This window comes from Eupeodes corollae, chromosome 2, assembly GCF_945859685.1.
Source record: "Eupeodes corollae chromosome 2, idEupCoro1.1, whole genome shotgun sequence".
Lineage (NCBI taxonomy): Eukaryota > Metazoa > Arthropoda > Insecta > Diptera > Syrphidae > Eupeodes > Eupeodes corollae.
In genome coordinates, this window is record NC_079148.1 from 80,522,538 (window position 1) to 80,547,011 (window position 24,474).

The window sequence follows — 24,474 nt, forward strand, 5'->3', positions numbered from 1 at the left end:
TATTTTATTATTTTCAGAGTCAACTGCTACTCTACCCACGGACGAAAACTACTCCCCAAAATAAAACAGAAAAGAAATTTGTATATAATGCCCCAATAATAGTGCAACAGCAGAAAGAAAATTTTCAGATATAAGCCTTATAAAAGATAAAAAAAGAAATTCACTCAGGGTAGAAACGGTAAATGCCCTACTAACTGCTAAGGAACTCCTTAAAAAAAATTTCACAGATAAATGGGAGCCATCGAAAACTTTAATCGAGAATAACAAATCATTGTATAAGGCGCCAGTTATAGCTATCATTGGTTTTCATCATTGAAAACAAACATTAGATTTTTTTTGGCAGGTCGTTTATAGCTATCCTTTTTCTGTCATTGAAAAAAATTCCCGATTGAAATCCACCGACAAAATTTTACTGAGAGAAATCTATCATTGGAATTGTGTGAAATTGGAACACAAATCAGTGGAACGATTCGTTTCATCTTTGAACATAAAGTATCAGCTGTTCAGGAAAATGAATTTCCGTCAGTTGTAGAGAAAAATAAATGCGCAATTACACTTTTTTCTCAAAAAAACAAATTCTTTGTGTGATTTTCGATAGATGATTATATAATTTTCATTTCTAATCAAAGGGAAACACCGTCTTGATCGATTTCAATGGTAGCTATAACTGACCCCTTAATGATTGTAACTGAAAATATGAAACATCGAATTTACAATAATGACTTTAATTTATTCTTGAATATTTAAACATGTATGTTGATGTAAAATATAATTTCAATTGTCAATTTCTTATTTAATAAAAAAAAGTTATGAATTTAAATTATTTATTTCAACTATATTATTTTAAAATGTTGGCCTTTAAGCAGTGAAAGCAAAAATTTGGTACGACATTATATCCTTCTATTTGTCTGTTTTCGGAACATTAACCTTCGCAATAGGCCAATTAACTTCGAATTTGGACATTTTTATTTTCAGTTTTTAAGTTTGTTCATGTTGTTTTTTGTTTTACTCCTCAATTTAAGAAAATGCTCCCCAAAATGATAGAAAAATACTACTTTTGAAATTTTTAAAACGACAGCACTGCTCACAGCAAAAAAAACATGGCATCGTTTGTCTTCAACAAATTATACTAGATGTCAGTACTTTCTATGTCAGAAAAAGCTTATCTCAACTAAATACAAACAGATGTCGCTAAATATTTCATAACTTTTTTTGCCACTGTGCCTGAAAGGGCTAGTGTAGCTAATTTGAAGTGGAACCATTTTTATTCAAATTTTGTATGGAAAATTTACACCACTAGCAGTCCATGTATAGTATGTCAATGGAAGTGGAACCATTTTTATTCAAATTTTGTATGGAAAGTTCACACCACTAGCAGTCCATGTATAGTATGTCAATGGTTTCAAAGATCGAGAATTACACCATGAATCGTGTGTTTGGTTCCTTAATTAAACACTCAACAAACCCCACCAGAATGTATGGCTGGACATTTTAACAACCCTGAAAAAGAGTTTTGACACAATAGGAAAATAAAAAAAAACAACTAATTCCGTTACCGCAAAGCCTGAAAGAAGTCGCGATTTCGACGAAAAGCAAAAGATCCTTCTCAAATAAATCAAATTAAAAGAAAACAAACATTAATAATTCATTAATTTATAAGAATTTATAACCATCCAACCGCTCATAAAATAAAAGAAGTGAGAAAATGTCTGATTGGGCTAAAAAAGCGGAGGATCAAGAAATCTCTAATTTGGTAAGAAAATCCTTTAAAGTTGGCTAACACAGTCAATATATTTCTTTACCATGTGCTTGAAGGTCGACAAATTAGACATAAAAAAGAAAGATGTTGATCCAGTTCCAGAGGAAACTAAAACCGCTCAACCAGCTCCTCAAGAAGAGCAAGCCGACATTGTAAGGTGCGTAAAGTTGGTCTATGTTTTGAGTATTTCTAAACCTCACTTATGTATGTGGCAGGACAGATATTTTATTTGTTTTTCTTTAAATTGTTCCACAGCCCCGCTGAAGCGAGTTTACTTTTGAAAATCATACGAAAGGGATTAGTGGAGTCTAAGTTAGACTTGGAAGTTCAGCGAAAAGATCCAACATCGCCATTGCATTCTGTTAAGACGTTCGAAGCCTTGCATTTGTAAGTACACATTATATTTTGTTTGTATCCTTACATCTATGAATATACTTGCTTTTTACTTGTTTCCTTATATACATAGATAGGTATTTAGGTATGTAAAACAAAAAACAATTCGTCCGATTATGTCTTTCCTTGTAGGCTGATGACGTGTTATCACAATGATCAGGAAGAAATTTATATTAAAAAACATATTTTGTACATGCTTTGATCATTTGAATCGTAATTTTGGGATCACGCTAAAATTGTTTTAGAATAATTTAAATATTGAAATCACATACATGATAGAGAACCTACCTTCCTGACAAAAACCTATTAAATCATTAACTTTGGTTTCGTTTCCAGTCTCATAGGCTCTAAAGCAGACTCTTTGTTTATAGAGTTGCATGTGAAATTTGGTTTTGATGCATTTAGTATGCTCTTTTATAAAGAGAATTTTGTTGTTTTCTTAGTAAAAAGATAAAAACTTACAAATTAGATAATATAGTACCTATGCAGTGCTCGCGCTTATCCGAAACAGATTGTAGTACCTACATGGGGGACGTTATTCTTTCTGAATTAACTGACAGTTGTCTGCTTATTATTTATATTTTGAAATTTAGGTTCCAAATTATTTTGATTGCTTGTTTTTATGTGTCAATTTACTCTTTAATGTTCAGGGCAGAAATTGATAGTTTTAGTTTCAACTTGTCGATGGTCTGAAGGTGTATATTTTGTTTTCAAAAAAAAAAGTCGGTTTACGGAAACCAATTCAAAAAGAATTCCTCAAGAATTCCGCTGCATGGTGGTTCCATTGGCGTCAAAAGAAATGTTTTACCACGGGGCCGATATAGAAAACATTAGCTCAAGGGAAACCAGCTTGGGTGAACAAATTAAAAATAACCATTTGAAAACACAACATCTAAGTATTAAATGCAGAGATCGCAGTCCCTAGGAACCTTGAGGACCTCATGATTGAGCTATAAAGCCCTACCATGGGAATACCAAAATCAGTTTGGATCTAAAAAGAAAGTTTTCATCTACGAGTAATAAGAGTATTTCATAAAAAAAGCTTTTTTTTAAAAAAAAAAAAAACAGAAAAGTATAGGAGAAGCTTCGCCTATGAAAAATAAGCAAATGAACTACAATAACAAAAGAAGAATAAATTTCAATAGCAATGTTGTATCTGGGAGAAAGTTGACACTTGTTAAGTTTTGATTGCTACCGGCATCCGAACTCTATATCAATCCCTTTTTTTCAAATTATTATTCTTAGAAAACCGGAGTTACTTAAAGGTATCTATGCTATGGGTTTCAATGCGCCATCAAAAATACAAGAAACAGCTCTGCCGACACTGCTCGCCGATCCCCCGCAAAACATGATTGCTCAAAGTCAGTCAGGAACAGGAAAAACGGCTGCTTTCGTTTTAGCAATGTTAAGCCGAGTTGATACAAAACTCGAATATCCCCAGGTAGGTATATGTGACATCATTTTTTTTTATGTGACGATAATGGTGTATGTGATTATATTTTAAGGTTCTTTGTTTATCGCCTACATATGAGCTTGCAATACAAACTGGTGAAGTAGCCGCTCGAATGGCACAATATTGTCCGGAAATCAAATTAAAGTTCGCAGTTAGAGGAGAAGAAGGTAAAAGCACAAACCATTAAATTTATTATATTCCCTATTTTAATCGCATTTTTGTTTTATAAGTTCCTCATAATACAAAGCTAAATGACCACATAATTATTGGAACTCCTGGAAAAATTCTCGATTGGGGAATTAAATATAAATTTTTCGATTTGAAAAAAATACGTGTTTTCGTTTTGGATGAGGCTGATGTTATGATTGCCACCCAGGGTCATCATGATCAATGTATTCGGATTCATAAGTAGGGTTTTATTCATTAAATTCATTATTTATTATTATGAAAAACATTCCATGTTAATTAGGCAGTTATCTCCAAAATGTCAAATGCTTTTCTTTTCGGCAACATACGAAAAAGATGTAATGGATTTCGCGCAGCATATTGTAAAGGATCCAACTATTATACGGTTAGTAGATTTGACGTTGTCTGCTTTAACACACTTTTAATCCATATAAATGCCTATGGTTTCAGATTATTAAGAGAGCAAGAGTCTTTGGACAACATCAAACAATACTACGTGAAATGTAAAAACGAAGACGAAAAATATCAAGCTATTCAAAACATTTATGGTGGCATAACTATTGGCCAAGCTATAATATTTTGCCACGTAATATTTTTATAAAAACATACATTTTAATATGTTTGAACGAATTTTACGTAATGAATAATATTGCAGACGAGAAAAGCAGCTGGTTGGCTCGCTGGTAAAATGTCACAAGATGGTCACTCTGTTGCAGTTCTTTCTGGAGATCTAACTGTCGAACAACGATTAGCTGTTCTCGATAGATTCAGAGCTGGCTTAGAGAAAGTTCTTATCACAACAAATGTGCTGTCAAGAGGTAGAATAGGCAATTGAGTACGGTTGAGAATTTAAAAACTTATGCAAATTGTATTTATAAGGTATTGATGTCGAGCAAGTGACAATTGTTGTCAATTTCGATTTACCAATGGACATCAAGGGCAACGCAGACTGTGAGACTTATCTACATCGTATTGGAAGAACAGGTCGCTTTGGTAAGTTAAGTTAAAGTGTATTTGTCCGGTACTGTTGTGACTTGCTTATTTTTCGTTGCAGGCAAAAATGGAATTGCTATCAACCTTATAGATAGTGACAAAGCAATGGCCAATTGTCGCACTATTGAAGCACATTTCCAAAAGAAAATAGAGTTCCTTAATGCAGAGAATTCTGATGAAATCGAGAAGATTGCTACTTAAGCGTTTCCATATAATTTATATATAAATATAATTGACTTGTAAAATTTATTTGCGGAATTCATTTATATTTTTATTTTGATTTTGTTTATATGTTTGATACATTATCATTAAAAGAAGTGTATATTTATATAAAGATAAAATAATGAACTAATTTCGGTTAATAAAATTGTTTTAGGCCAATTAAATTAATCAAAAATTAATTAAAATAAATCTTTTTTTACATTAATGCAGTATATTGTTTTTATTTCTTGTAAATTAATATTTTGTGTGTTTTCTTAACGTAGGAAAAGATCTCACCGATGCTTTTTATGTCAAAAAATGTTCAGAAAAGGCGATGCACTGTCATGTGAATTCTTCAAAATCGTTCTTTAAAGAAATTTGCTAAACTTAATCCTCAACTCTAGGGACACAATCTACCAAAGATCCGTCCAATTACTAGGATATTGACATAATTGTGAAGGACAAGATACAACGACAAACTTTCCCTTCAGAAAAGTTGTTGGATCTGATGCGTTGTTCATATTATTTATTTTGTATTAATAACGTATTAAAATATAACTTTTAGCGAGACATGGTGGTGTTTGTCTATAAAATATGTGAGATTAATCAGATCCAACGGATACCTTTATGTTGGTTTGTACTATCCATTTAAAGTTTGAGGTCCAAAGGTTATGAGAAAAATTTTTACCTTTGCGTAAAAAATAAAACTTAAAACACGAGTTGTATGCATTACAGTATTATTTTCGATTTTATTGTACATGGTTCATTTGATTATAAAATATGTAGTAAAAAAGTATATGACCACAAATGGATATTTAATTAACTGTTGTTTAGAAAGCTGTTTTACATTAAAAAAATTAAATTAAATAAGAATATTTATAAACAATCCAATTTGATATCCTTTTCTGGCCAAATGTTAAAAAATAATTTTAAATTTTATTCGGAACCACTTATATCCGATTCGCTCTGTGGAACTTCCAATCATGTTGAATTGGGTAATTGACATGCCCTTACCGCAACCAACTGCAATAAAACAAATATCGGAGAAAAAACTTCACTGTACTCGAGTCCTGTCTGGCCAGATAATTTTAAACACAGAAGATACTTGAAAATAGTTATTAGGACCAAAAAATACGTACTCCACATGAATCTATGCAATGCCTTCCGCTTATTCTCTATTGCTAAATACATACGAATAGCAACGATAACACAAAAATATGCGTTCAAAACATCCGCACAAAAGAGTGGGCTAAAAACAATAAACCAATCTGTCAAATATTCATCGAAAGTTCCGGCAATCTTAAAGGAAAGAGTTAGGGAAAATAAAAACATTCCACATAAGTTAATGAATATCTCGAATTCCGTCAGTCCTAACCAACGAACTAGTTCCGATAGCTTAAACATAATTTTCTATGAAAATGTAGCTGAACAATTTACATAACTAATTTAAAAAAAGTGAATAATTTTAAATATCGACTTCGAAATCAGAGCTTCGGGAAACTTTAATATGAAGAGCAGAGTTCATTCTTCGCTGCAAAGTTAAGTCGTCTTGATCCGAGAGTGGATGGAGCTCGTCTACATTAATATAAATTAGCATTAGTATTGAAATCACTGAATAATGAATCGACAAACCTATTAATTCTATTGTTGATGTGTTGGCTTCATATACAAGGACTCCGTTCGAGTTATTGACCAAAGTTAAGGCTAAATTAATACCACGGCTTATAGCATTTCCCAGACAATGCAAGTAGATATCTTTGACACCAGCATTAAGTATATTTTCGCATTGTTTCAATTGTGCCTGTAGTAATACGAGTGAATTTATAGAAAGATACAATTCCAAAGCAATTTAATTTGGTTTTTACTTTAAAGTTTGACTTGGAAGTGATATAAATATCGTTTTCCCTTTGGTATGGTTTTGAAGTAGGACGTTTCTTTAATTCGTGTGAACTTCGATGTCTAAGGTTTGAATTAATTTTCTTTTTCGACTCGGAATTTTTATTAGGAGGATTGTCCATTATAATAAACAAAATGCTTTGATTATTTCACCCTGACACTTACATTAATTTTGAAATACCAAAAGTTAAAACATGCAATATTTCGCAAAGCATTTATTTTAACAATAATTACCAACCATATGGAATAAGAATAACTAAACTGACAGGAAAATACAAAATATGAGGTGTCAACTGTCAATAATTGTGTACGTATTTTATGGTGACCATTCTTCCCACATAAGCTATGGATGACATCTTTAAAATCTATAGTATTGGTTCAGATAACATAATGGACTTTATTTGCAGTACAATTAGTTTTTCAACTAACCAATTAGTTTGTCAAGTGTCATACATTTCAAATTTAGGACTTCATAGCACAAACACTACCAAAAACATCATTGTCTACAAGTCCATTACGATTTGCATATTGTATTGTAATTAAATGTTACTTATTTCATTTGCAAATTGACAAGAAAATCTTTTAGAGAAGCATGAAATGAAGTTGTGCAGAAAATAATTAAATCGTTAAGTAAACACTTTCAGTTTTCAGTTGAATGAACAAACATGATCAACTGTCATTTTGACAGAAGTAGACTTCACTTGATAGTGAGGCAGATTTTTTATGACTAACTTTCCAGGCAACGTTCGAATAAAGTCGCCTTCATTGGAAGGTAATTTTTTGGCAGCTGGCCAATCAGATACTAGAAACTTACCTAACTTTCAAGTCCCTTATGTCGTCTGAATCTGCCTATTATAATGAGTTTTTTTTGAGTTCGTGTAGCCGTAATGTGGAGTTTTAGGGTTTTATACAAAGTTTGAATAAAACAACTCTGCTCGAGCTAATATCGCCGTAGCATATAGTATCCCTGCCTGATGATAGTAATAAGAATCAATTAGCCAATTTACGTTTATGAAATCTCAGAGATTTCTGTATTCTCAAAAAATTAAACAACACTTCTCATACTTTCTCACTTTTGCTGTCAGAAATATAAAAATACAACTTTTATGATTCGATTTCTCAAGAGTTTTCTATCGAATAATTTAAGAAGAGAAAAAAGAATCGCAAAGCTAATATGAATGGTGAATTGTGATTACTGATTATATTTCATTCTCTTGCTCTTTCAATCTGACTGATTTGTTTCCCATGGGTGTACTTCATGGTATATTCAGATTTCCTTCAAAAATATTTTTTTTCCTGGATTTTCACGATTGGAATTGTTTTTCTTTTTATCTTGTATAAATGTAACTTCGTGTTCGTCGAGTGCAGTAGAGCTGTCAACTTCCCAAGTAAACATTTTTAAATAATTGTATTAGTTTGGTGCAAAGAGGGGTAAATTTGCAGATTAGATTTTTAATAAAAAAGAAATCAATTTGCAAAAACAGGGAAATTTGTGTTATGAGAGACCTATGTGGATGAAAAATAAATTGATTTATTTTACTTGTGAAAAAATCCCATGCGAAAATTTTTCAGAAATCTTAGAAATACAAAGTGCCCATATTTATGATTTTTAAGTAAAATTAATCCTTTCGAACCTGCCTTAAATTACATAATATTCCGCATTTTTATAACAATGATTTTCGATGAAGAAGTTTCTTATTAATATGTTAAGAAAAAAGTTAGTGTAGAGTAGTGTAGTGCAATGCTGGACCATGAAAACTCAAATCAAATCAAATGAGGTGGCGCAACAGTCCGTTGTGAACCAGGGCCTAGTGACTTACAACTCTCAACCATTCCTGTGTGCGAGTACTGTTGTCAGGAATGGAATGTAATGGTAGTATCCGTAGCATGATGGTTAGTGCGGTGGACTGGTAGAAAGTTTGTTGTCAAGAGTGGCAATGTAACTTCTACCACAACATTCTTAATTAAAAATGGTCTTCAACAGGGAGCGGTGAACTCGCCGATTCTCTTCAGCATTTACACCAGCGATCTGATAGGTAGTCTTACAAAGGCAATTGCGTACGCCGACGATCTAATTGCGTACAGAACGGCCCGAAAGGTTGAGGTTATTAGAATTCTCTTGCAGCGTGATTTCGACAAGATTCAGCGATATTGCGACGACTGGAAACTGAAAATAAATGTCCAAAAGTCCGAGACAATTCTGTTCCGGACTCCGTTGGCTAGGGCCACGAGGGATACGTGCAAGAATTGGCGCAAGATGGTCATCGTTGATCTTCACGGTCAGCCATTAGCGAGCAAAAGTGTAGTGAAGTACCTCGGTATCTGGTTAGATCAGTATTTATATTTCGACAGACATATAAATGCTGCTCTGACCAGGGCCAGAGGAGCCTTCGCTCTGACGAAACGACTGTTTTTTAGCAGTCGGCTTGACCCCAGAGTGAAGGTAATTTGCTACATGGCCCTCATACGGCCAATGATCGTTTATGGTTGTCCTGTGTGGTTCAACGTTGCCCCTTCCCAGATGGAGAAGTTTCGGGTGTTCGAGCGGCAGTGTTTAAGACGCTGTACCGGCTTATATCGAACAGCCGAATCTTCTTATGTGCATTACTATTCAAACGAGGTCCTATACAACGGGGCTCGAATCAACAGAATTGACAATTTCGTGATAAAACTCGTTCGAGGTCACATTGCAAGAGCTATGTCTTCGACCAACAATTTAATTTTCGGGGCGTTCTATCCGAACGACGAGTATTTTGAAAGTGCACGCTTGAGCGGGTTCATTCCACCAGAGGCATTCCTCTTTTTAGACAAATGCGGTCTGATACAGAATAGATTGGCAGTTCCGTTAATCTACCACGTCAGACGAAGAACCGTAGATAGGCGACTCCTGTACAATCGGGACGTCATGGCACAAGGCGGAGCAGAGCTCCTTCGGTTCAGTAGGGCTGTGTCCGAGCGGGACCGAACTGATAGGGTGAAGCAGGAGAACCAGTTTTGGTGGCTTCAATCGGCACTTGATATTGGGTAGTCGGGATGGGGTTTCAAGCCTTGGCCGGCTTACATACTTGTTTTATGTTTAGGGTTTAGTTTTAAGTAGAATAGGCATGGTGGCACGAAAAAAAAAAATTAAAAAAAAAAAAAAAATTGCTGTGGTAGTTTTAAGTAGTTTATAGGTAGAATAGGTAGTTTAAGTTAGTTTTTTAAGTTTTATTTAAGGACCTTATTTTAAGTAGTTTGTAAGTAAAAATAAATTAAAAAAGGTTATTGATATTAGTTTTTTCAAAATTTTCTAATAAAAACAAAACAAATAAAATTTAAATTGAAGTAAAATAGATCTTAAGGCCGAAAGGCATTAGTAATTAGTGTTATAGTTTAGCTTAGAGTGTCCGTATGGGACCATTAAGTTAGTTGTAAGTTATGGATAATTAGGCTAGTTTTATGAATTTTTGTCTAGCTTTAAGATAGGTTTAAGATTGAATTAAATAAAAATGAATTTGAAAAAAAAAAAAAAAAAAGTGCGGTGGACTGTTATGCAAAGGGTCTTGGGTTCAATCCCTGCCTGTGCCACCATAATTAAAAAAAAAAAAAAAATCGCGGGTACTGCCTCTTGCGAGGAATTGACAAATCCTTCAAGAGTAATTCTTGTCATGAAAAAGTGACCATGAAAACTGTCGGAGCAAATACGTCATGCGTCAGATGTTAAAAAGAAGAAAATAAATTAAATTTGGAGCAAGAATGAAAAATAAAACATACAATTTTAGAAGAAAAAATAAATATTACTTTTTCGTTTTTACTTCTCTACTTACTTTTTTTTTAATTTAATTTGGTGTTTGGAGAATATGAAATCAATAGAAATTTCCATTTACTAAAAGTTTGCTCTAATAGATTTTTAAATAATAACATTTAAATTAAAACCACAAAGGGCGGAAAAGACGTAACTATTGATTAACAAAATACAATCCAATAATCTGCTAATTTTGACAGTTTTCATCAATCTGCACTTACTCAAAAGGAAATGCAGAATATTTAGACTATATAGTAGAGTCAGTGAAATAATGTTCACAATGAAAACAAAAAAGCTGCCCTTTTTTGCCCAGCGCATGGAATGTATAGGCATAACAGGAGCGATGAGGGCCACTCCCACTGCAGAATGGAACTATCAATCTTTTATCCCTGGACCTTTATGTAAAGGAAACTGCTGTAGACAGAGCCATAATGCAGACCAGCCACATCGGGCACTCGCAGATTCTACATGAATGCATAGGGAACATTGTAAGCACAGACTACATGACTCCATGTGTGACTTTCAATAAACCATTTAGTACTATCTTCCCTGATAGGAACGAATTGGTAAACAATCTCCCACGGATATTAGAGTAAGTCCAGGTTTCTTTTCAGAGGCACTAAATCTTGTTAACTCTTTCAGACTCCGTGTCTTTCAAGCCTAGGTATTGGCAGAGACAAAAATTGCAAAACATATCTCAATGATGGCGCTATGACAACCAAATATAAAATCTGCCACAGTAATCAAATCGAAACTTGTAAATGACTGTTAGAAGGTTCTTAGCTCCAAGCAAAACATTAGGCTCTGCTGGATACCACGTCACTGCGATGTGCTAATGAACTGGCGAGGACAGATAAAACCCTAAAGACTCGCGTATAAACACCCCACCCTGTGCACTTAAACAGGTCACTAATAATAAGATACTTCAAAATGCAATGAATGATGGGAAAGCCTCGAAACCTGTGCTACAGCCATGAAATTATGTACCAAAATTAAAAAAATTGTTCTCGTTAGAAAAATCTCTACAATTGCTTGTGAGCATGATAACAGGTCAACGCTTGTTCCAGAAACTTTTTCAATAATCTTGAAGAAATGGTAGACATATCAGAAAACCACCTATTTAGCTTTAACAAAGCTTCTAAATGTTTGGAACAAGGCAATTCGTTTTTTTTTGTATTTATAGCGGTTACTACCGACAATTTTATTTCTGTTTCCGCATTATAGTGGGATAAAGTCAAATCTATTTTTACTTTTCCAAAATTTGAAATGCTTACATAATAAATTTAATATTAATTTCCTTCTTATAAAATGTAAGAATTGATTTGAACATAACATAATAACCTTTTTATGCCTTTAACTTATTTGACGAAAACATTTTATAAGAAGAGAGCATCGCACGATCTGAAATTAGTGCTTAAATCTTCTTTGGCCTTGCATTATAAGTACATAGTTTTAAATTTAATATCGAATCAAATATTTGTAAGATAACTTTCACATCGACTACAGAACCTGTTGAGTATGCTTCAGAGGGAATAAAATTTCAATGTCAAAAAATCACTACAAATCTATCCGAGACTGAGTTCTGAATATGTACATAATACAACAATTATACAAATTTTGTCCAAATTAAAGCCACATCATACTTCCCAAATATTTCTTACAAGTTTTAAATTAAAACACAATAATATCTAGCTGTGGCACCTCTAGCCAGAATTTTCTCTTAGGCCTTTTTCTTCTCTTAACACAATATTATCTCAGATTCAAAACGAACAAGATTAAGCATTTCTTCATTTTATTTTTGCGTTTCTCTTTTCTAAACCGGAATCCAACAAAGGTGCATAAGACATGATACAAAAATTCAGGTAGATACATTTCTAACCCACCTTAGTGTTTGAAGTATGTAATTTTTCATATGAAAGACAAACACAACCTGTCAACTGTTTCCTTCTCTCATTCATAGGGAATAACAAGAAACATTATTCAGCTCACAACCATTTGCCTTGGATCAGGTATTTTGCTGAGACTATGTGAATTTACAAGTTAGTATCGCAATAACAGTCTCCGGAGTCCGGAGAAATCTTGACATATTTCTGTTCTCGTTAAGTCTAAGGCGGTGTCTAACAATTAATTTGTATTTTAACTGAAATAAAAAAAAAATAACGATATTTTTTTATATCAATAAATTTCATTAGGAAACAAATAATGTGCAACTTAACTTGAAGATTGACTATCTGTTCTTGAAAGTGATATTTAAAGTGCGAAAAAATCGCAGTTTCGTTTGGCAAGATCGATTCCATTCCAAAAAGAGTATTTTTAAAGTAACAGAAACAGAAAAATGCCTTGCTCCGCAGTAACTCTATCGATAGCTACGATATCCGCCATCATTGCTAGTGCCCTGTTGGCGATCGCATTCTCAACAGATAATTGGTTATTTTATGAAGTAAAACGAAGTAATATTCAGGTGTGTACCTACCTTAAGATATTATTTAATTACATATATTTTTGTTCTTTTTCGTAAGTAAAGCATAATTTACATTATAATGATTTTGGTAATGACCTCAAGTTTATAATTTTTTGTTCAGCGAGAAAAACAAACATTTTGGGAAGTAAATAAATGAGGAAGAGAAACACAACGACCAGCAGAAATACTTGCCCGAATTTTCAAAGCCGAGCGTTTTCTCTAAACATTAAACTTTCTACATTTTTTATATGCCACTAACTTTACCATTACCATCCAAAGTGCTAACACAAACACCTGTATTTTCGGACTCGGTACGCTATCATGCCTGGTATGCAACAGTCTGTATGCACATAGGTATATCTCTTTCTACCTGATCATGTCAATTGCGTATTTTCTATCTTGTACCTGCTTGTACCTACCAGGTTTGGTTCTGCAGCAAGCAGCAAGTTGCAAGTCAATGAGCGAAACCCATTTAAGAAAAACATATCATAAATGCAAGCCTACCTCAAATTGACTGGCTAAGTACACAAAACACAACATGCGAGATTTAATTGCTTGTCTTGCTATTTGCTTGCTCTGCTTCTGCTTAAATCAGTTTTAAGTTTACATAGTTGATTTAGAAATATGTGCATTATAGATGTTAATCATATCATTACAAAAAGTAATATTGCTGATGTGATGATGTTATTTGAATATCGTTCTGCATACTCTTTTAGTTATAACAACGATAAATAATACAAAGTAAACATTCCTATCCATTGAAAATCATCACCGATATTAGCGAATTAACTCATAAAATCAAGATTATTGGTAATGGAGTCACATGGACAATTTTAGACGCACCTTTGTACATACATGTGTCGTTAACTCATACAAAGCTGATCGTTGGAATTTAAAAAAATTATTAGATACACGAAATCGATAGAAATAAAAAAGAAAGACTTCATGAAACCACAAACTTGTTTTTAATTGAGCAAAAATATACTCCTATGCCTCTGGCTAGGCTCTGTTAGCTCGTTGCTGGTTGGTTGATGTGAGTTGTGTCGTTTTGTGTTATGTCAATTTTATGAATTGAATTTTGTTTTCCTTGTTCTAAAAGCAGATATAAATATAATGTGGTGTTATATATACCTTACCTACCCAATGTTGAGTTTGTGTATACGAGTATTGTAGGCATTCTTGTTTATATGTGTATAATGGTATTTTTGCCTATTGTTGCATTCATTCTTTGTTAAATATGATCTTAAAAAGGACATGAAGTGTATTTTCTTAGAAGATAGGAACTAACACATTATTTTAAAAATACTTGTATTTTTATTCTTGTTACAGCTACCGACTTATTGTATTTTTACCAAAAATGAAAGTGTGGGAAGATAAAATTTCCTCCATAGTTAACCTTCTTTTTCACTTTAAGATTGACAGCCATTTTTTCTTTGATAATATCAAGATTTGTTATTACCTTCTTTATTTTACTATCTCCATAATAAAAAAAAACAAGTTTTTTTTGTTGTAACTACTCTTCGCATCTTTGTTAACAATTAGAATTATTTTTCTCTTCTAATTTTCTTATGAACGCGTTCTTTCGTTTTGTTTCTTTTTTTTAAGTATTCAGTTGGTAGATAATAATATTATGTTTGATTGTTCAAAGAAAATATTTATTCAATTTAGTATTCATAGGTCGTTGTAAAATGTAAACTAAAATTTATTTGGGAAATTAGGGAGCTTTGATATGCAGTTGCTTAAGAAACTTAAGATTTAATTTTGCCCCAGTTAAGATTATTTTCGCTAATGATATTAGTGCGAAATATATGACAGGATAATAGTGGGTCAGTTTTGAGGCCTATGATAATGATGAAACCAACATAAAACTGAAGTTATGAATAACTTTATTTGTGTTCAGAGATATCTGGAATGTGTACTTGTTGTGTTATTGCGTGAACAGCTTTTCGTTGTGGGATATTCCTAGTTTTTTTTTGGCATTCAAACTTCAAGTTTCTCGAATTAGGCGTTCATGTTCCAATAATGGCCTCAATAATCTCAACTTTAAAGACGAATATTTATTTCTTCCTCGCAATACTTAAACATTTTTATTTTTTTTCGACTCCAGAGGATGTTTCCATTTGTTTTATTTGTTTTTAAATGTCTTTGTATCCAAAAATTTAATCTTATATGAGAAATAATCAATACGAAATTTATAGTATGGTTTTCGAATTAATATAATCATTATAATTTATTTATTAGGCGTTCATTGCTTTGAATGGATCCACTATTAAAAATAAATAGAAATTCTTTTGAAATGTTAAGTTTGGTTCATTCACACACAATAGGTATATCCTTGAGTTAATTACTTTTTGAGTATAAATTAATGCTAATTGCTCAGAGGTATATGAGACATTAAATTTTTCTTTTTTTGCTAAATATCTTGTTATAAAAGGCAGACGAAGTAATAACTCTAAGTAAAAGTGAATGAAATAACGCAGGGTTAAATTGGAAAATAATTACTTATTTTCTATACTATTTTAAATGAATTAAAAAATTTGATGAATTTGTAGACCTTTTCAAGGATTCAAAATTTCTCTTACAGTAATAAACATTTAAAGTACCTAATTCTTGTGTCTGCATATATTATTTCTTCGGCTAAGGATATGAAAGTGGAACTTTTTTAGTAAAGACATTTTTGGACGTGTGTATATTAATATATCAATTTAAGATGTACATAATAAGTTTTTTATGTACTTTATCCGAGAAACAATAAGAAATGATGCAAAGGTAGTATACAAGCTGTTAACAACTTATTGCATTGCATTTGTTAAAGTAAATCGCACACAGCATAAATACTTGAACGAATAATAGAAAAAAGACTAAATACCTATTTTAAAGTCGTAATAATAAAGAGTTACCAGGTCACATCATTACGTAATATCTATCGTATTTTCTTTCTTACAATAACGCATGCATATATTATATAGTATGCACCAAACTTGTATAGATTTCATTAAATTGGCATCAACTTAACCACGAAAAACAATAAAAAAAAAACTTATCATGAAAACAAATCCCTTACAAATATATAAATAAGCGATGGAAATGAATAACTAATTGGAAATTAATATCTAGTATATATTTTAATTGTTTTAAATTGGATTGTTTCTAAGAGTGGTACAGTTATATTAACTTTTCATTCTATGGTTCCTATAGACTCTCTCGTATAGAACAGTTCCAGATTAAAATGAATGCTGCTTTGTTATTCACAGAACCTCATAATATGTGAATTCCTTTGATAAAATATTCAACTTAAAACCTTAAATCAGACAAACATTAATTAATATAGTTTGCAATACACAATATACATATGCATACATATTTATGTAAATATCAGTGGAAGTAATAAATTATATAATATTATTGTTGGGATATCACAAAGTTTTTCAAAAGATAATCTTGCTACAAAAATTAATTTGAATAAGTTAAATGAGTTACCTTATGATATACAATGACCAACAGACTTACTTAGGCTCATATAACTTCTCTTTAAAATTATATTTTAGTTGAAACAAATCGCGTATGAAAGAGACGACAATGTTTTTTTATTTTTCAAATCATAAACATTACACACAAATACATACATATTCATATAATTTCAATTTAAAACTTTTAAGTCTGCTTTGGAAGGAAGCGATACGATTTTCTTTCAGTAACTCTTAAGATTTATTTTTCGAATGGTATGTACGTTCAGTGTTTAACTAGAGCTATAAACACATTACGACACGGGGCGGCGGTGTTTATTACTTTCTAATGAATGACATTAGCGTCGTCTATGTTGTCACCGAAAAAAGCCACCACAATCGCTTTTCTTTACGAAAAAAGTACGCAACCGTAATCATAAAAGAAAAATTAGGCCCTGCTTTTCTTTTAGCAATATACTTTGTTGATGTGCATGAAAATAGCAGCAGGTTATTTAAGTGGTTTTCACCTTTTATTTGCACATATGAAATAAACACTGTCGTGTTTACTCCAATTTTCTAATAAAAGATATATTTTTCGATTTTTGCTTACGACATTCAGGATTTATATGGCAAGTTTTGCATTCGTAAAAAATGTCTTACTCGAAATTTTAATCATAACGATGTCGAAAAAAGTGGGTCGATTGTTTTCCAATTTGGAAGTTAAGGTTTCAACAGATTCGCCTTGAGGTTTTTGAAAGCGTTTTAAAAATCAAAAAAAAACAAGAGTTACCATACAAATGTCTTGGTCAAAAATCCGTAATTCGAATTTAGTCAAAAACGAACCAATATATTTTTATAAAATTTTCTGTAATTTTTGTTTTTAAACTTGTTTTTTTTTTTTTTTTTTTTTTTTCAAGAAAAAAAACAATATATTTTTATAAAATTTTCTATAATTTTTTGTTTCTAAACTTTGTTTTTTTTTTCAAGAAAAAAACCAAGTTTTTTCAAGAAAAAAAAAATATATTTTTGTACTGCTCCAAAAGGAGTGGTTTCAATATTTTATTACTATTTAAAAAAAAAAAAAAAGTTAAGACTTTTTCTTTAAGAAAAACTTATTTTGCAGGTACATACATGTTTAAATCTTAAACTATAGATAATATTTTTACACATAAGCTATTGATAGAGGGGCAAGTTTGTGCGAACCAGTCGTGTATTTTATTTTTTCAAAGAACTTTTCGGTTAGAGACTATTAAAATAATGAGTTTCACATTTGCAGCATATTTGTCTTAACAAAAATTACTTTATTTTTATTATCATATTTAAATTGAAAGATTGTGTGAAATTTGGACTATCTGCCTTCATCCTAGGTTAAGTATATACTTAACTAAGTAAGACTTGTGGTCTTCCATAGTTAAATTTTGAATTCACAAAAGTATGTATGCAAGTACTTGTTGAGTTTCAAGGTGACCGCCTATGTTTTATAAAACACTATCGTACAAAATGAAAGTGTTTAATTAGACTCCTCTGCACAAATTGGATTTGTGGTGCTAACCAGGCCGGAATTGTCACGCCAATATTATTATATTCACTCTAAATTAGGAATTGTAAGACTTTATTTAATGTCTGTGTCGGATGGATATACTTAGGCCTATTATTTTATGATTGACAATGCGTGTAATCCATATGTGGTTACATTTCTGGCGTAATTAAGGGTTACATTTTGTATCTTGAGGAGAAACCAGATTGACACATGACATTGGGTGTTAAACAGAATATTTCCTAGAAGAAAAAAAGACAACACAATCGTTTCTTAAAGTTTAGACAAATAAAATTTTCTTTAATGAACAAGCAACACATTTTGTTTATAACAAAACTGCCACATTTAAACTAAAGACTACACTTAGCATTCATATGATCCAAACAACTAAGCTTTCGATTTTAAAACAAAGATTATTAAACTTTTTAATTAATTATGAAGTTGTTAAAGTAGGGTCTATTAAATTTTCAATGACCCAGGATTTATACCTTCTTATAAGAAAATCAATTTGTTTTTGCTTTTAATAATAAATTCTCCTTTTCCAGCGTGGTTCACATTTCATTCATTGGTTATTGAAGAAGTAAATATATCATACTTTCGTTCATTTTACGTGACAATTTCTTTAAAATATATACTTTGCATGTTGGTATGTTGACTTCCATAAAAAGAATTAAAGAATGGGGTCAAAAAAGTAAAAGCTTAGTTTAATCAACTTATTTAATATGCAAATCAAGTTTAAATTTTGAAAAAAAAACTGCAGACATATCAGACAAATATTTCTCTATCATCAGGATCGCATTTGTAGCATTTCATTCTGGTAGTCAAAGAAAGTTTACTATAATAAGAAACAATAATACAAACTAGAAGAAAACCAATATAAAAATAAAGAAAAACACACTCTTTATTCACAACGAAGTGTTTTTTTTTTTGTTAGGAAATTGAAAAAAAAGGAATTTATATTTCAAAGATTTCTGAGAATAAGCTTCGCATTAATGTTCATTCTTTCTGAATTGTGCGATAGAAATATCATAGAAATTCTGATCTTAGATTTCTGACAGCAAAAGTTAGAACTGAGAACACGATCATCTCTGATATGGTCGAAATTCGAATTGGCCAATTTTTAGATAAGCGATTAGAAATAGAAATTTGGAACCTGTCAGTATCGAATGAATTTTGAATGTCTGTAATTTATTTTAAGTCAACGTTCCTGTCAAGTTAATGGAAAACAGAAAATGTTTCTTTCCGTACTTCTGTATTTTCCAGGTAGTTTACGCCCTAAATTGTGTCGTTTAACTCAAAAGTACAAACCAACATTTTATTTGAAGTATTATATTGCGAAAAAAAAGTTTTGGCTTCAATGTATCGCCGAACTCTAAAATTAAATCCCCAACCTTAACATTTTTCTGCTGATTTCGGCCTTTAAGATTAAAATTCTTAAGATAAAACTAAGTTTTTAATAATTTTTAAAATAATATTCTTAAACTTTGTTATATCTTTCTTTAAATTATGAAATTCGTTTAACATTTTGTGTATTATATATTAACTTTGTCACCTTATACATTATAACATCATCACAACATCATTATAGTATAGTGTTACAAATTGTAACTATAAAAGTAGCAAGTTGTGCGTTTTATTTTTACTACAACCTTGTATTAGCTGCTATTACATTCCCTTGTTAAGAAAAAAAAACGACAAATACAACCATTTATAAATACATTTTCATTTTTGAATTTTTCTTAATGTTTCATCTTTTCTTTGATGAACATGATTACAGAGAGATTATCAGGTATTTTCAATATATTGTGTATTTGAAGTGTTGTTAAACCCAAAAAAGTCTCTCTTACATGCATACATGTTTTGGAAAAATATCCATCGACAAAACTTTGTACTGAACTAATTACTATGATACTGTGCGAGATGTTCGTTTAGATTACAGTCGAAAGAATGTTTAAAAAACAAAAAAGTTGATAAGCGAACGTGAAAAATGTTTAACTAATCATGTACATCTCATATTAATTACCATTTCCTTTTTAAATAATAATAGTTATTTTTTTTTATAGGCGTTTGCTGGAAAGCATCCAACAGACTCAGAGGCACTGCTTACTAGTATGAATACAAAATACTACTACTATACGAGAACAAGAGGATTATTCAGAGTATGTTATCCAAAGGAAAGACCACCAACCTCTGCAGGTAAAATCTTATTAGAGAAATAATAAAATGCAAAGGCTTTAATAAAATCGTGAAATATTCCAGTCCCAACATACTTATCGCCTGTTGAAACCCACTGCTCGAATGTTGATTATTTCCCAAACAGTGATGAAGAAAAATCACGAAATGATGACGCTACTTCAAGATTAAATTTGCTGCGGTCTTGTGTAGCTTTGTTAATCATAAGGTATGTAGTACATACATATGTGAACACTTTGCGCACACCCAATTTCACTTTCTTTTGAAAGAACTTATGACAATGAAATTATTAACGATTTGTAGCTTCATCACTATATTTTGTGCGTTTTGGACTGGTCTATCTGGGTGCTGGAAACGATCAGCGGGTGCAATCACAGCTACCGCAATTTTACTTTTGGCAGCATGTCTTTTAGCTGCTGGTGCCATGGGCTTATGGCATACTGTTGAATTCTTTGAAAAGGAGAAAGTCGTTGGTGAAGATTACTATCAACAGTGGAACACGGTAAATTCAAAGTGAATAGGATTGCACATTGAGTTTATAACTGAGATATTCTCGTTCTTTACAGGTTCTTAAGGACAATACAAAAGTTTCATACGACTGGTCATATGTTGTTGCATGGGCTGGTGTAGGATCATGTTTGTTGGCTGCAATTCTTCTTTCTGGTGCTGCCATATGTTTAAAGAGTGAACGCGAAAAGGAGGAACAACTGAATTTACAATATTTGATGCCAGGTAAATAAACACACTCATGAGTTTATATTAAAAAAAGGACATATTAGAAACCAAAACTTCAGAAACATTTACCAAAAATAAAAATACGCAAAACACATCAGTGCTTCCTAATTTTATTAAGAGGTGATTTATTTTTATTTGCGTAAGAAACACAAGTGGTTTTTCATATAAAGCCAGTGTTCTGGTGTTTGTTCCTAGCGAACTCTTAGCCAAGTCACCCGATTATTCCGAAAGTTGAAAGAGAGATAGCACCTTTTTTATTGCAATTAATGGTCTCAGTATTTATTAATTAACAATAAAATGATTAGATATGTCGAAAAAAGCCTTGCCTTTTCTGAATCACAAAAGTTAGGTTCAGAGTTTAATTAATTAGTTTTATTTTTAATACAAATTCTGAAATCTAGCTTTATGAAAGATTAGAATATCTTAATTCACTAACGTGTAATGCTTCTTATTTTGTATTTGAATTTAATTTAATAATAATAATAATAGCAGTACAAAAATTTGTCGAGCAAAATGCAAACACAATTACAGTTCAAAGAATTAGAACAGTAAAAAGTTGAATCTAGAATCAAGAAAACAGCATGATAACCGTATACAATATTGCGAAATATTGTCAGGCATTTGTTGCAACTCATGGAACTGAGCAGCTGAATTTTAAAATCTTTTCTTTCTGGCATTTCAAATGACTCAAAATTATTAAACAAGCAAAACAAGAACATTTTATTCTTACTTTCAAATAACGTCGTTTGGAGCATTCAAAGTTTTTAATCTGTCATCGGATGGTCGACCTTAGGAAGACTTTCAAGTTTAATTGTATTAACGGAAATGCTTCATGAAACAAAAAATGTTAATTATTAAAATTAACCATTATAAGAGTATTTAATAAAAAATGTTCAGTTATGTTAAATTTTGTCTTTCAAATCCTTTTTATATCATTCAGCCCCAGCAACGCGTAAGCCGATCTGTCACTAGTAAAATAAAATATTCAGTGTAATGAATTCCATACAGACAATATAATGATTTCAGCATTTGCCTAAACTTTACTTATAAACTATGAAAAAACATTAACAACATGCCTTAAATAATTGTAGGCAATTCTGTGATCAAAATACAATAGAACATTTAAATGAAACAGTTACAATAAATTTGTATACATATACATTGGAGCACTTTTTGAGTTATTATTATTATGTTTATATTTTCAGTGTATTCCCAAAAGCAGCCTCCTTACCCACCATATGCAGGCTATCCCCAGCCTCAAATTTACCCCGCTCCTTATTATCATGGATCACAATATGGACCTTACAACTATTAAAAAATAACCGAAAATGGAGAGTAACTTATCTGGACTTTTATTATCATTTAATTACGAATTATTATTGAAATTTTAACGAACAAATACCAAGAACAGTGCAAATATGCAATTCAGTTTTTATTACATGTATTGGATTTTGATTTTATCCATTAAAATAAACAGCAAATTAACTTAACAAAAAAACAATATTCAACATTCGATTTCGAATAATAACTATAAATTGGAGTTAAGAGTGTACAGAATTTGAAATTAATGATAATTTAAAATATCATCATATAGTATCAGTCATCAATCAAAATAATGTCAAGTATTTTATAAGAAACTTTATTTTACAACGAATTAAATATTTCACATCGATGCGTGTGTTCATAAAATATATTTTTTATGTATAGATTCTAAGTAAAAAAACTAAGATATTAATCCATTATATTTCAAGTAGTCAATTTATTATATCATTGATTGTATACAAAGTCACAAACTTGAAAATTTTTAAAAACACTTTTGAAATATGCACTTTTCAAAAAAATGAACATATTGTTTGTTAAGAAAAAAAATAAAATCGACCGAAGTTATAGAATAATTTTAAATCAAAAGTAAATAAGTCATGTACACGTCTTCCGAGATAAAAAAGGTTCTTAAATCTAGCGTATAATTATTTGTATTGTTTTATAATCTTTCCATATGTACAACATTCGCATAATCTTCTTCAACATTTGCATCTTATATTCGCATAGGTATATATGGTTTTCAACTTTATTGTAATTTGATTTCAAGAAGCTTAAAATTGTACCTTCCTAAGTTACTTCTTTATTCAAACCAATTGATAATGTTTTTTAATCATTTGTCAGATTTGTGGACTTCTAATAAAATTGTATTTTGATCCGTATTGTAACGATGATCATGATACTAATAAAATCATCACAGTACTATATATATCACATAACTACTTCTAAGTTAAACAAAAATAGGTGGTATTTATGCATTATTCATACAAACAACATTAAATGACATGAATACTACTAAAAAGTTAATTTTTTAAATAATAAATTGTCACGTCATTTATAATTTATCGAAATTTAAATTACTTTTTTTGCAACCCAATTTTCCCTGTTCAGATATTTGACAGTGTAAGCGCGCACTTTTAACAGTAGATTATCTTTAATCTATGTTAAATTCAACTGGTAAATAGTCGAATATATTCGAGTCATGGAATTTGTTGTTAAAATTTTATCACGGAAAAGAAAAGGATATAAGCTATCGAAAATGAACATTTATGATAAGATGATTTGATTACCTATGAAAATATGTATTTGCCTTAGATTGAAAATATGTGTGTTCTTTATATGGCTCGTTTTATTTTTGCTTACTTCTACACAAGGAATCACTTTTATACATATAGCAATATTGTGCATAAATAGCTATTAAAATTATTATAAATGTAAATATTTTGTAATTTTTAAATAAAAATATTATTTAAGTACAATATTTATGTTTTATTTTATTATTTTCTGAAATTTTGTGTTTAGATCTGACAATACTCTCACTTTATTTATCCTCAATTTTGTTTGCTATTTTCATAAGAATACTTCTCACCCTCCTGACTCCTAAACAATGTCTGCAAATCGTTCAAATTTATACCCAAAAATGGTTCGGATCGCTCTTCGCATCAACTTATTAAAGGAAACTTTGATGATTGATTATCTCTCGCGGCGTACCATCCAAGAGCGTGCGATGTAACACTGCTGAACCATTTTGTGTGGGGTTATGTCTACGCAGATAAGCCTGAGAATATTCGGCCCATTATTTCTGAAATGAGGCCCAACGTGAAACCATATACCAAGAACGTTCAAAAATTAATTGCATCATGATGGCCATTCCTAATTTTTGAAGCTTTTAATTTTGACCAGATCTGCAATAATAATTATTAAAATTGTTTCAATAATTTTAATTAAACAACAGCCAACAGATCAAGATATATGGGAGTTCAAAAATTACCCTCTAGGTGCCGACTTTTATGCCTGTAGGACGCGTATTAAGCGAGATATTCTCATTTAAAGTTTAAACATGGATTTAAGCCCATAACTTGTTGTAAAGTTGGTCTTATTCAAAGATAGGCACACCA

At 31.1% G+C, this 24,474-nt stretch overlaps 3 protein-coding genes across 3 annotated transcripts; 2 read left to right on the forward strand and 1 right to left on the reverse strand.

Moving 5' to 3' along the window:
- Window positions 1-1,509: 1,509 nt before the first annotated feature.
- LOC129946211 (DEAD-box helicase Dbp80) lies at window positions 1,510-5,215 on the forward strand. Its single transcript, XM_056056309.1, has 11 exons — window positions 1,510-1,753; window positions 1,816-1,916; window positions 2,015-2,146; window positions 3,398-3,593; window positions 3,658-3,772; window positions 3,836-4,013; window positions 4,075-4,176; window positions 4,242-4,377; window positions 4,447-4,609; window positions 4,671-4,784; window positions 4,846-5,215. Exons 1-11 carry the CDS (start codon window positions 1,706-1,708, stop codon window positions 4,983-4,985), a joined length of 1,425 nt encoding a protein of 474 aa, XP_055912284.1. The 5' UTR covers window positions 1,510-1,705; the 3' UTR covers window positions 4,986-5,215.
- Window positions 5,216-6,323: 1,108 nt separating this feature from the next.
- LOC129946212 (ribonuclease P protein subunit p20) lies at window positions 6,324-7,137 on the reverse strand. The gene is made up of 3 exons (XM_056056310.1): window positions 6,851-7,137; window positions 6,618-6,786; window positions 6,324-6,560 (listed from the first exon to the last, which is right to left on the reverse strand). Exons 1-3 carry the CDS (start codon window positions 7,001-7,003, stop codon window positions 6,451-6,453), a joined length of 432 nt encoding a protein of 143 aa, XP_055912285.1. The 5' UTR covers window positions 7,004-7,137; the 3' UTR covers window positions 6,324-6,450.
- Window positions 7,138-12,700: 5,563 nt separating this feature from the next.
- On the forward strand, window positions 12,701-23,835 carry LOC129945715 (uncharacterized). Its single transcript, XM_056055580.1, has 6 exons — window positions 12,701-13,126; window positions 20,173-20,305; window positions 20,369-20,510; window positions 20,606-20,804; window positions 20,869-21,034; window positions 22,243-23,835. Exons 1-6 carry the CDS (start codon window positions 13,001-13,003, stop codon window positions 22,350-22,352), a joined length of 876 nt encoding a protein of 291 aa, XP_055911555.1. The 5' UTR covers window positions 12,701-13,000; the 3' UTR covers window positions 22,353-23,835.
- Window positions 23,836-24,474: the final 639 nt, after the last annotated feature.

Excerpts from the sequence above, each read along its gene's own strand:
- LOC129946212 (XM_056056310.1), bottom strand. The coding sequence starts at position 7,003 with ATGGACAATCCTCCTAATAAAAATTCCGAGTCGAAAAAGAAAATTAAT. Across the intron at positions 6,787-6,850 it reads CTTCCAAGTCAAACTTTAAA|GCACAATTGAAACAATGCGA; the intron begins GTAAAAACCAAA and ends GTATTACTACAG. Across the intron at positions 6,561-6,617 it reads ATCAACAATAGAATTAATAG|ACGAGCTCCATCCACTCTCG; the intron begins GTTTGTCGATTC and ends ATATTAATGTAG.
- LOC129945715 (XM_056055580.1), top strand. The coding sequence starts at position 13,001 with ATGCCTTGCTCCGCAGTAACTCTATCGATAGCTACGATATCCGCCATC. Across the intron at positions 20,306-20,368 it reads AAGACCACCAACCTCTGCAG|TCCCAACATACTTATCGCCT; the intron begins GTAAAATCTTAT and ends GAAATATTCCAG. Across the intron at positions 20,511-20,605 it reads GTAGCTTTGTTAATCATAAG|CTTCATCACTATATTTTGTG; the intron begins GTATGTAGTACA and ends AACGATTTGTAG.
- LOC129946211 (XM_056056309.1), top strand. The coding sequence starts at position 1,706 with ATGTCTGATTGGGCTAAAAAAGCGGAGGATCAAGAAATCTCTAATTTG. Across the intron at positions 2,147-3,397 it reads ACGTTCGAAGCCTTGCATTT|AAAACCGGAGTTACTTAAAG; the intron begins GTAAGTACACAT and ends TATTATTCTTAG. Across the intron at positions 4,177-4,241 it reads AAGGATCCAACTATTATACG|ATTATTAAGAGAGCAAGAGT; the intron begins GTTAGTAGATTT and ends CTATGGTTTCAG.